This window comes from Callithrix jacchus, chromosome 8 (genome assembly GCF_049354715.1).
Source record: "Callithrix jacchus isolate 240 chromosome 8, calJac240_pri, whole genome shotgun sequence".
NCBI lineage: Eukaryota > Metazoa > Chordata > Mammalia > Primates > Cebidae > Callithrix > Callithrix jacchus.
The window spans coordinates 69652175-69665582 of NC_133509.1; the positions used below are offsets into that span (position 1 = coordinate 69652175).

At 38.3% G+C, this 13408-nt stretch overlaps 1 protein-coding gene across 4 annotated transcripts in view; it reads left to right on the forward strand.

Moving 5' to 3' along the window:
- PRORP (protein only RNase P catalytic subunit) overlaps positions 1-13408 on the forward strand; it is a 164421-nt gene that overhangs the window by 50774 nt on the left and 100239 nt on the right. For all 4 annotated transcript variants that reach the window (XM_078334772.1, XM_078334771.1, XM_078334773.1 and 1 more), the window contains one exon: positions 3661-3768. In XM_078334772.1, the coding sequence (XP_078190898.1) occupies positions 3661-3768 (108 nt within the window). The remainder of the gene's footprint in view (positions 1-3660; positions 3769-13408) is intronic.

Sequence of the window (13408 nt, forward strand, 5' to 3'; positions counted from 1 at the left end):
GCTGGGATTACAGGCATGCACCATCATGCCCAGCTAATTTTGTGTTTTTAGTAGAGACAGGGTTTCTCCATGTTGGTCAGGCTGGTCTCGAACTCCCAACCTCAGATGGTCCTCCCGCCTCAGTCTCCCAAAGTTCTGGGATTATAGGCGTGAGCCACTGCCCCTGGCTGTCTTTCTTTCTTTCTTTTTTGTAGAGATAGTATCTTGCTATGTTGCCAAGGTTGGTCTTGATTTCCTGATCTGAAGTGATCCTCCTACCTGGGCCTCTCAAAATGCTGGGATTACAGGCATGAGCCATGGCACTGGCCAGCTTCAGCATTTCTTGTGTTGCAGGCTAGCTGGTGATGAGTTCTCTATTTTCATTTACCTGAATATGTCTTTATGTCACCTTAATTTTTTTTGCCTCAATTTTTGAGGGATATTTTTACTAGATATATAATTCTGGATTGAAAGCAGTTTTTGTTGTTGTTGTTATTTTATTTGTTGTCTGTCATCCTTTGAAAGATGTCCTCTGGCCCCATTGTGTCTGATGAGAACTAAACTGTCATTTGTATCATTATTCCTTTTTATGTAATATATCCCTTTTTTCTGACTGCTTTTAGATTCTTCTATTTTTGATTTTCATCTGTTTTACTAGATGTGCCTAGTTACAGTTTTACTTGTGGTTTTCTTTGTGTTTATTCTGCTTTGAGTTTGCTCTGCTTCTTGGGGAAGTTATGTATTTCATGAAATTTGGGGATGTTTTGGCCATTCAAATACTTTTTACTACTCTGTCCTTTCTATCCTTTCCTCGTAGACTGTAACTACACATGTTGATCTGTTTGATATTGTACCACAGTTTGCTGAGACCCAATTCATCCTTTTGTTTTCATCAAATTGTATAATTTTTTGTTGCTCTTTCATGTTCATTGAGTGTTTCTTCTGCCATCTCCAATCTGCTGTTAAATCCATCCTGTGAATATTTTATTTCACATTTGTGCTTTTTGGTTCTATAATGTTCATTTTGTTCATTTTCTTTGCATTCGTTATGACTATATTTACCTCTAAGTTCTCTTTGCTTTTTTTTTTTTTTTTTTTTGTGATGAAGTTTTACTCTGTTGCCCAGGCTAGAGTGTGGTGGTGCAATGTTGGCTCACTGCAACCTCAGACTCCCAAGTAGCTGGGATTACAGGTGCATGCCACTGCGCCTGGCTAAATTTTGTATTTTTAGTAGAGACAGGGTTTTGTCATGTTGGCCAGGCTGGTCTCAAACTCCTGACCTCAGGTGATCCACCCACCTCAGCTTCCCAAAGTGCTGGAATTACAGGCGTAATTTTTAAATTATATTTGCAACAGTTACTTTATAGTTCTCGTCCGCTAATTCAAGCATCTAGACCTTGGATTGGTTTCTCTTTTTTTGGAGATGGAGTTAATCTCTGTTGCCCAGGCTGGAGTGCGGTGGTGTGATCTTGGCTCATTGCAACCTTTGCTTCCTGAGATCAAGTGATTCTCTTACCTTAGCCTCCTGAGTAGCTGGGATTACAGGTGTGCACCACCATGCCTGACTAATTTTTGTATTTTTAGTAGAGATGAGGTTTCACCGTGTTGGCCAGGCTGGTCTCGAACTCCTGACATCAAGTAATCTGTCCACCTCAGCCTCCCAAAGTGCTGGGATTAAAGGCTTGGGCCACCATGCCTGGCCTGGATTGGTTTCTTTTGACTCCTTTTTTTTGACTATGGATCAGATTTTTGTATTTCTTTTTATGTTTATTAATTTTGAATTGTGTATCAGACATTGTGAATGACACATTGCAGAGGCTTAAGAGATTATCTATGTTCATCTGGAAATTACTGATTTTTTTGCTGATTTAGCAGGCTGATAAACTTCTGGAGACTAAGACTCCGAACTCTGTTTTCCTTTTAGTGGGTAGCAGCCGCAATCTCTGCTTAGGTCTTTTAAGTCTTTCAGCTATTGCTTTTTTGCTGGACTCCTTGGAATCTTCTCCAAGCATGTACAGATCATGTTTTACCCAAGGATTTTGTCAGATTTATATGCAAATTTTGTGGTTTTATCCATTTTTGGATAAAACCCTGTCATTTTCCAACCTCTGGTTGCCCCCAAACTTTGTCTTCTGTTTCATCAAACCAGGAAGTTCTGCAGCTTTCTGCTTCATTTCCAGCTGTTCCTGCTGGCCATACTGTCTGGAGAGTGCCCTCTGACCTCGGCAAATGTTACCTTGTATAATTCCCTTATTTTCTTTCCTTTTTTCCCCCCAAATATAATGGCATTAAAAACCATAATTATTTATTACTATTATTATTATTCTTTCTTATGGGTTTAGGGGTTAATGAGACTCAGTTGGTGGTTCTTGCTTGGGTCCCCTGTTATTGTAATCCAATGGGGGTGGGGGTCATCTTGAAATCCCCCTCAGTCTCATCAGTGTGGGGATCAATGCTAGCTAGCTGGCTGTTGTCTGGGACTCAACTGGACTCTCAGATGAAACACTTACATGTGACCTCTACTTGGGCATTCTCAGGATGCTGGTTTCCAAGAGCAAGCATCCTGAGAGTGAGAGTCAGATGAAAGCTGTATTATCTTTTATTTCCTACCCTCAGAAATCACATTATGTTACTTCTGCCTCATGCTGTTCTTTGAGGCAGTCACAAAGGAGAGCCCATATTTAAGCATAGGGTATTAGACACCACCTTTTGAGAGAGGAGTGTCAATTAATTTTCAAACAGATTTTAAAACTACCAAACCTTTCAGATGTCATGTCCCCTCCAGTTTCTGCCTGCTTTTGCTCATTCTTTGGTACTTCAAATAGTTGGGTATTTATCTAGAATTTATATTATTTTCTAGTAATCCAATATAAACTGTTCCGGAGGTGGATCTCCCTGCCATACTTTTTTTCTCCATAGCATTCTCACATTTAGTATTATTTATTTATTTACTTGGTTTATTTTGTGCATCCTCCCACTAAGCTCCATTAAGTTAAGAGTTTTTTGTTTTGTTTTGGTAAACTGTTAGGCATATAGTAGGTGCTCAGCAAATATTTGTTGAATCTTTACTTCTCCCAAACAGCCATAAGTAAATAAAAGCCTGTTAGTGACAAAAGAGGACCTACACATAATGTTCTTTGAGCACAGTCACACTCATAGAGTGGCATATCTAAGGTTCAATTCTCCTTGACTTACAGAACAGGACTTAAGAGATTTTGACAATTGATTCTGATCATAACTATGATATGGGCTAACTTAGAAGCCGCGGATCAAATGAAATTACATATGAAAGTGCTCTGTGAAGTGTAAAGCACCTTGAGATTATAAAATGCATTAGATAAGCCGGGCATAGTGGCTCATGCCTGTAATCCAAGCACTTTGGAGGCTAAGGTGGGCGGATCACCCGAGGTCGGGAGTTCAAGACCATCCTGACCAACATGGTGAAACCCCGTCTTTAAAAAAAAATGCATTAGATAATTGTATACAGTTGCATCCACTAGACTGGCTTTTTCAGGTTTCATTTTGAGAATTTCTGTGTGTGTGTGTGTGTGTGTGTGTGTGTGTGTATTTTTAAGGGATGAATATTTTGAATTATCAAAACAATAAAAGTCATTGTAGTGTGTTTATAATAAAGTCCTTACTAAGTTCTTGTTAATGTTTTGTCTGACTTTTCTTTTTTAGGAACTTAACAGATTTGAGAACTTTGTAAAATCTTGTCCTCCTTTTGATATTGTCATTGATGGCCTCAATGTTGCCAAAATGTTTCCTAAAGCTCGTGAATCTCAACTTGTAAGTATAAGTTTTACTTTGTTATTCCACATCTCCAGAAATGTTTATTGTCCCCATTTATGATCCTTCTTGGGGCTCTTAGCTCATCAGTTTTTCTTCCTCTAAAACTAAAGGTCCTCAGAGTGCCACAATGACCAACTGCTTGCTCCCCTAAGATTTACTGTTTTCATCACAAATAAGTCAGTCTTCAAGGCTGCTAGAAAGAGATCGAAAGTGAGGAATTAAAAGAAAGACTATAATACAGGGCCAGATTTTTTTTGTGTGTGTAACCTTTAGCTAACCTTCTCCTGGGTCCCTCCTTTCTCTTTGGGGTCATTCTGTCATTTCCCTGTGGGTCATATACTTATATTTGAAAATTATCAATATATAATATCAAGAGATATTAATCAGTCATTACATTTGTTTTTTCCAAACTGTGTGTTCAAAAATTAACCTAAGCAGTTTTTTTCCTATATGGTAACCATTTATCAATTTATAAATGCCCTCCTGGTCTCTAATAGAATGTCATTTTTCATAGCAGCAGTTAGCAGTTACTTTAATCTCTATTTTGTAGATTAAAAAATTGAGGCCAATTTTGTAAAAGGCGAAAGATTTATATGATCTGAAGAGAAACCAGAGTATGTATAGTAAATCTATAGAAAACAGTCATAACATCAAAATTAGATTGTAGAGAGCTCCTGGGTTTCAGACTTGTGGCTGTTTTCATTACAATGGCATCTCTAGCCATTCATCTGTAATTAAACTGTGTTTTAAAAATTGCTGCCGCCAGCCAGGTGCGGTGGCTCATGCCTGTAATCCTAGCACTTTGGGAGGCCGAGGCAGGTGGATCACCCGAGGTCAGGAATTCGAGACCAGCCTGGCCAACATGGTGAAACCCTGTCTCTACTAAAAATAGAAAAATTAGCTAGGTATGGTGGCACATGCCTGTAATCCCAGCTACTTGAGAGGCTGAGGCAGGAGAATTGCTTGAACCTGGGAAGTGGAGATCACAATGAACTGAGATAGTGCCACTGCACTCCAGCCTGGGTGACAGAGCAAGACTCTGTCTCAAAAAAAACAAAAAAATTAGCTACAGGACAGGCACAGTGGCTCACGCCTGTAATCCCAGCACTTTGGGAGGATGAGGTGATCACCTAAGGTTAGGAGTTCGAGACCAGCCTGGCCAACATGATGAAAACCCCCATCTCTACTAAAAAATATAAAACTTAGCTGGGTGTGATGGTGCATGCCTGTAATCCCAGCTACTCGGGAGGCTGAGGCACCAGAATCGCTTGAACCTGGGAGGTGAAGGTTGCAGTGAGCCAAGATCACACCACTGCACTCCAGCCTGGGCAACAAGAGTGAAACTGTGTCTCAAAAAAAAAAAATTGCTGCCAACGTAAAGGCTTTTTTCTCAGAAATATTACTAGTTCAGTTTGGCCATTGATACTCAGAGAAGCTTACAGATACAAAAGCCAAGTTCGATGTACAGAAACTTCTTTATATGTCTTTCTTCTTTTCTTTTTTTTTGAGACAGAGTTTCACTCTTGTTGCCCAGGCTGGAGTGCAGTGGCGCAATCACGGCTCACTACAACCTCCACCTCCTGGGTTCAAGCAGTTCTCTTGCCTCAGACTCCTGAGTAGCTGGGATTACAGGCATGCACCACCATGCCCGGCTAATTCTGTATTTTTAGTTGAGATTGGGTTTCTCCATGTTGGTCAGGTGGTTTCGAACTCCTGACCTCAAGTGATTCGCTCACCTCACCCTCCCAAAATGCTGGGATTACCGGTATAAGCCACCTCGCCCAGTCTTTAGTTTTTACTTTTAAAAAACCTTAATGTTAGCAATAGTTCTTTGACAAGTATTTGTTATTACCCAGCTCTTTAGAGCATTGTTATCTTACGGCAGTACACTGGTATTATAGTTGGGAAACCTCAGCTGAGAGATCTGCTTAGAGATGTTATCTAAATAAGGAAAGAGGAAAAAGCTTCCATTTCAAGCTGGAGATTTGTAAAAAGAAATAAGGGCATATCATATTTCCTAAAAACTCATCTTTTTTTTTTTTTTCTGATAAATCTACTTACAAGTCCTTTTTGGCTTAGTCTCGTTCTTGACTAGAACACTTTCTAGGCTGTCAGAAGTAGCTTCCCATTTCTTCTGTTCACCCATTAAATAGCACTTTAGTTTAAGAAATTGGGAATGAGGATTCTGGAACCAGATCGTTTGAGTTCCAATTCTGGCTCTGCTGCTTATTAGTTTGCATGACTTGAGAAAGTTTTTTAATCTGTCTTTGCCTTAATTTCCCAGTCTGTAAGATGGGGATATATTGTACTCATGTTATAAAAATGTTGTGATAAATTACTGAGTTTTAATATCTTGCATAGTTAGTACTTGAAAGATATTAATATAACTATTATTGTGATCACTGTTGTTATGAACTTCCCAAATGGAGCTGTAATTCTTACTTTCAACAGACCCTTATCTGACTCATTAACATTTTTTTCTTGTAGAGACTCAGGCTGGATCAGGTACTCAAATAATGATTGATTGATAATTGAAGCCATTACTGTCAAAAACATAAGAAAAATATTTAAGTATGATGAATTTAAGGAAGTTTATTTTCTTCTGATTATGAAAGTATGTTCAATGTAGAAAATTTGGAAAGCACAGAAAAGAAAACTATATGACTACCATTCAGCTGTAATCACTGGCAATATTTGTTTCCTTCTATAGTAGTATTTTTTTTCTATCTTTTATGTAATTGAACTCCAGCTGAGCAAATAATGATATATCTACATTTTAATTTACAGTTGTTGAAAACTCTTAACAAAAATATAATGATCAAAGTCATAAAATACATCTGTATTATTTTTATATTTGAAATGGGAAGGACCTTTGAAGCCTACATAAAATTTCTTCTTTTTTTTTTTAAATTTATTTTCGTCTTAGCTCCAGGTAAGATACAACATGTGACAAAGAGTAAATTTCCTGACTGTGTCAGGACTCTTATAAGCCTATAAGAAAAATGAACTGGCCGGCCATGGTAGCTCATGCTTGTAATCCCAGCACTTTGGGAGGCCAAGGCAGGCAGATTGCCTGAGGTCAGGAGTTCAAGACCAGCCTGGCCAAGGTGGTGAAACCCCATCTCTACTAAAAATACAAAAACTAGCCAGGCATGGTGGTGGACTCCTGTAATCCCAGCTACTTGGGAAGCTGAGTCAAGAGAATTGCTTGAACCTGGGATGCGGAGGTTGCAGTAAGCCTAGATCATGCCATTGCACTCCAACCTGGGTAACAGAGCAAGACTCTGTCTCAAAAAAAAGAAAAGAAAAGAAAAAATGAACCATATAGTGGAAAAGTGGTTTAACTTTATTCATAATTATAGATATACAGATTAAAATATTTATCTTCCAGATTGGCAGAGATTTAAAAGTTGGTAACATTTAGTGTTTAGAATAGTTTGAAGAGGTAAGGAGGATGATATCAATGCAGTATTTTTGGTGGATGATTTGGCTATAACTTTCAGTATCTAAAATGTTGAAATTCTGCTTGTAGGAACTGACATAGTAACAACACTAGTACATAAAGTTATATATTCAAATATGTTAATTACTGCATTATTGGTAAGCTGAAAAATCTAAGCAACCTTAATACATATCAATCTAAAGCCTGATACTTATTTAAATATCCATTTTTGTGAATAAGGTAAACCTATATGTGCGATATGGAACATTAGTCAGAATATAAGTGTAAGCAGCAAAATGAAAAACAATATGCTTAGAATTGGTCTGCTTGTATTAAAAACAAAGCAAAAAATTACTCATCCATAGAGAAATGTTTGTTTGATAAGTTTATATGTGTATACCACAAAAGAATTCTAGGAGCTTAACATACACACACCCACAAAATTTAACAGTATAGTTACCTTTAGGAGTTTGGGATAGAATACTGTATAAGAGAATGAGAAGATTTCTGGTTTTTGTTTACATTTTTTGAATTGTCTTTTACCATGAGTATATCTAACTTTAAAATTTAAAAAATATCAGGAAAAGAAAAAAGTTAAAAAGCATTTTTGGTAAGTATTTTAAAATAATTTTATAAATGTATTCATTTCATCTCAATAGTACCAAAAACAATACAGAGGAAAATTACAAAATAAAATAATTTTATAATACTCTGTGTCTTGTGGATGTAGAATAATTTTTAAATCATTTCCCTGTTGTTAGACAAATGAGGCTTTCCATTCATAATGGTAAGTAATACTTGGAAGACAACCTCTGTGCATATTTCATATGATGTCTTTGGAATAGATTTTCAGAAACAGGTCTCTTTAGTCAAAGGGTATGTATATTTTTAAACATATCATTATATATTGCCAAATTGCTTTCCAAAATGATTGTAGTAATTTATACTACTACCAACAGTGTATAATGGTGCCTAATATAACACATTTTCTTTACTCTGTCACCCGGCTGGAGTGCAGTGGTGTGATCTCCACTCACTGCAGTCTCCACCTCCCGGGTTCAAGTGATTCCCCTGCCTCAGCTTCCCATCCCAAGCAGCTGGGATTACAGGCGTGTGCTCCCATACCCAGCTAATTTTTTGTATTTTAGTAGAAATGGGATTTCACCATGTTGGCCATGATGGTCTCGATCTCCTAACCTCGTGATCTGCCTGCTTCGGCCTCCCAAAGTGCTGGGATTACAGATGTGCGCCACCACGCACGGTCAGTATAACACATTTCTTTAAGGTTGCTTGTTACATGATTGCTTCAACCACTCATCTATGCTGTGAGTCCACTAAGTGGAAAGGGCTGGATGTTTTTTTCCCCATTTTTTTAGATCAAACAGATTTTTTTTTTAATTGTGGGACAAACTTTAATGAAATAGTTCCAGAAAGGGAATATTCTTCATTGTCTGTTCTGTCTTCCTTATCTCTCTCTCAGTACAATTACCTATAAGTGTACATAAAGGAAAAATTAGGAATTCTAAGTTGTATGAGTCTTAAGTTTCTTCCATCTTTGAAGAATTTCCAGGTTTTTTTCCTGTGGAAGAATGTACATATTATTTGTGCTCTTCGTATAAATGCTCTGCATAATACATTGCAGTTTTCTTAGTCCTTTTACATTAATGGTTGATTATATATCTGGTATTATTCTCTGTCATTAGCTCATTAATGAGAAAATAACTTTTTACATTGATTATTTAAGAAGTAGCACCATTACCACACTTTTTTTTTTTTTTTTTGACAGTCTCACTCTGCCACCCAGGCTGGAGTGTGGTGGCATGATCTTGGCTCACTGTAACCTCTGCCTCCCAGGTTCAGGTGATTCTCCTGCCTCAGCCTCCTGAGTAGCTGGGATTACAGGCACATGCTACCACGCCTGGCTAGTTTTTGTATTTCAGTAGAGATGGAGCTTCACTATATTGGCCGGGCTGTTCGTGAACTCCTGACCTCGTCATCTGCCCACCTTGGCCTCCCAAAAGTGCTGGGATTACAGGTGTGAGCCACAGCACCCAGCCCATTATCACCTATCTTGATCTCAGAGCCTACAGTTTATGGGTGATAGAGACTAAGGAACTAAAAAAAGCAAGTTCTAGTTGTGAATGTATTTTATTTTCTCAATTTTCAAATGAATCTTTTTTATATTTAATTTTTCTGAAGTCTTAGTGTTATAATTGATGCTTGAGTTAGTAGACAAGAACTATAAGGCACTATTGCAAATATAATCAAGAATTACACCTGTAATCCCAGCACTTTGGGAGGCTGAGGCAGGTGGATCACCTGAGGTCAGGAGTTTGAGAGCAGCCTGGCCAAAACATGGCAAAACCTGTCTCTACTAAAAATACAAAAATTAGCCAGGTGTGGTGGCACACCCTTTTAATGCCAGCTACTTGGGAGACTGAGGCAGGAGAATTGTATGAACCTGGAAGGTGAAGATTGTAGTGAGCCAAGATTGCACCACTACACTCCAGCCTGAGCAACAGAGTGAAACCCTGATGTCAGCAGAAACTTGCCAGCCACCGTGTAGAGATTTACTGGTGACTGTCATTGCCTGGGTGTGTACAAAATTAGCTATACATAGCATATGTCTATTAATCTGTTGGCCACCTCAGTTGAATTACTTGTATTGGTAGCTTCACATACTTTTATAGTGTTTAATTTTAACCTAAATCTTTTTTTAAAAAAAACTTTTATTTTAGGCTTGGGGGTTCATGGGAAGGTTTGTTATATACGTAAACATTTGTCAAGGGGTGTTGGGGTACATGTTATTTCATCACCCAGGTATTAAGCCCAGTATCCAAGTTATCTTTTCTGCTCCTCTCCCTTCTTTTACCCTCTTCTCAAGTAAACCCCAGTGTCTGTTGTTCACAAGTTTTTATAATTTAGTTCCCACTTATAAGTGAGAACATGCAGTATTTGGTTTTCTGTTTCTGCTTTAGTTTGCTAAGAATAGTAGCTCCCAGGTCCATACATGTTCCTGCAAAAGACATGATCTTATTCTTTTTTTTTTGACTGCATAGTACTCCATGGTATATATGTACCATATTTTCTTTATCCAATCTGTCACTGACGGACATTTAGGTTGATTTCATGTCTTTGCTGTTGTGAGTAGTACTGCAATGAACATTTGTGTGCATGTGTCTTTTTTTTTTTTTTTTTTTTTTGAGACGGAGTTTCGCTCTTGTTACCCAGGCTGGAGTGCAATGGTGCGATCTTGGCTCACTGCAACCTCCGCCTCCTGGGTTCAGGCAATTCTCCTCCCTCAGCCTCCTGAGTAGCTGGGATTACAGGCACGCGCCACTGTGCCCAGCTAATTTTTAATATTTTTAGTAGAGACGGGGTTTCACCATGTTGACCAGGATGGTCTCGATCTCTTGACCTCGTGATCCACCCGCCTCAGCCTCCCAAAGTGCTGGGATTACAGGCATGAGCCACCACACCTGGCTGCATGTGTCTTTATGGTAGAATAGTTTCTACCCTTCTGGGTATATACCCAGTAATGGGATGGCTGAGTTGAATGGTAGTTCTGCTTTTAGCTGTTTGAGAAATTGCCATACTGCTTTCCACAGTGGTTGAACTCATTTACACTCCTACCAACAGTGTATAAGTGTTTCCTTTTCTCCGCAACCTCACCAGCTTGTGTTATTTTTTGACTTCAATAATGGCCATTCTGACTGGTGTGAGATGGTATCTCATTGTGGTTTTGATTTGCATTTCTCTAATGACCAGTGATACTGAGCATTTTTTCATATGCTTGTTGGCCACATGTTTGTCTTCTTTTGTGAAGTGTCTGTTCATGTCCTTTGCCCACTTTTAAATGGTGTTGTTTTTCTCTTGTAAATTTGTAATTTTAACCCAAATCTTAACTTTAAATATTTGCGAAAGGTTTCCTGACATGTAATAAAAGATAGTGGAAATTGATACTTTTCTAAGACAAAGGCACAAAATTTTATTTATTTATTTATTTATTTATTTATGAGATGGAATCTTACTCTGTTGCCCAGTCTAGAGTGCACTGGTGCAATCTTGGCTCACTGCCATCTCCGCCTCCTGGGTTCAAGCAGTTCTCCTGCCTCAGCCTCCTGAGTAGCTGGGATTACAGGGATGCACCACCACACCCGGCTTAGTTTTGTATTTTTAGTAGAAACAGGTTTCACCATGTTGGCCAGGCTGGTTGCGAACTCCTCACCTCAAGTGATTTGCCCGCCTCGGCCTCCCAAAGTTCTGGGATTACAGGTGTGAGCCACTGTGCCTGGCCAGGTACAGAATTTTAAAGCAAGAAGAGGATGTTATGACTGATTTTTGCATTTTGAAAAGTTGTCACTGAGCCTACAAACTTCTGTCTGCCAAAACCTTCCCATAGACATTCACGCAAAGTTTACTTCTAAAATGGTATACTTCAGTGAAAAAAAAAGCAGTAATTAGATGTGAAATACAGATAAACTCCAGTATTTTCCATCCTGTCTTAGTGTCGTGCTGTTGGTCCTAAAAGTATTATAAAAGTGAAGATGAAGAGCACAGGGTCTAAGGAGAGTGGTATGTAATATGTCACCATGAGATTGTACAGACCTGTAATGGCCAAAAGTGATTTAGAACAGCCTTCAACTCAGATATGAAAGTGTATACTTACATGTTAATTGTGATTCCAAAATAAGGTTAAGATGTGGAACTATATGGATTAATGTACAATTTTGTTGGTTACTGAAATAGTATACTTTTTGTTCATTTTGCTTAAAAGTTATTTATTCCTAAGTCAGTGTATCATCTCATAGTTTCTGGTATCTTAATAATGAGGAAGTATGATTACAAGATATGCTAAGTAGAACTGGGGACTATAAAGTCCCTGGGCTCAAGATACCCCTCAACTTCAGCCTCCTGAGTGGCTGGAACTATAGACACACATCACCACACCCAGCTAATTTGTGTAATTTTTTTTTTTGTAGAGACGGAGTTTTGTCATATTGCCCAGGCTGGTCTTGAACTCCTGGGCTTAAGCACTCTGCCTGCTGTGGCCTCCCAAAGTGTTGGGATTACAGGCATAAACCACCATGCCAGCTAGATTTTGCTTTTGGCACAATTTGGAGACTTGACCAAGTCATGTCTCAATTCTTTAATGTTTGCATTTTTTTTCTTTTTATTGAGAAATATAATATTTGTATACCATAATATGCACTTTTTTGAAATGTACAATTCAGTGGTTTTTAGTGTATTCACAAAGTTTTGCGATCGTCACCACTATCTAATTCGAGGACATTTTCATTTTTCTTTAAGAAATGTCATACCCATCAGCACTAGCTCCCAATTTCTTCCTTCCCTTAGTCCCTAGCAGCCACTAGTCTTTATTCTGTCTTTTTCTTGTCTTTTTCTTTTTCTTTTTTTGAGACAGTACTTGTGTTGCCTAAGGTGGAGGGTAAAGGTACAGTCATGTCTCCTTGCAGCCTTGACCTCTGGGGCTCAAGTGGTCCTCCTGCCTCAGCCTTCCAAGTAGCTAGAAGTACAGGCACATGCTACCAAGCCCAGCTAATTTTATTATTATTATTATTTTCACAGAAACAGGGTCTCACTGTGTTGATCAGGCTGCTCTTGAACTCCTGGTCTCAAGCGATCCTCCCAAAGGGCTGGGATTACAGGTGTGAGCCACCATGTCTGGGCTTCTATCTTTATGAATTTATGTATTCCAGACATTTTATATTTTCACTTAGCATAGTGTTTCAGAGTTCATCCATTTTGCAGCAGGAATCAGCATTTCATTACTTTTTATTGCCAAATAGTGTTCCATTGTATAGATATGCCATATTTTATTTATTCATTCTGTAATTGATGGACCTTTGGGTTGTTACCACTTTTTGGCTATTATGAATAATGCTACTATGAAAATTTGGGTACAAGTTTTTGTGGGGACGTATGTTTTCGTTTATTTTGGCTGTATATCTAAGAGTAGAATTGTTGGGTCATCTATTAACTCTTCGTTTAATCTTTTGAACTTGCAAACTGTTTTCCAAAGCAGCTGCACCATTTTGCATTCTCATCAGCTGGGTATAAAGATTCCAATGTCTCAACATCCTCACAAACACTTGTTATTTGTCTTTTTGATTATAGGCACCCTAGTGGTTGTGAAGTGGTATCTTTTTTTTGGTTTTGTCATGTAAGAAATGC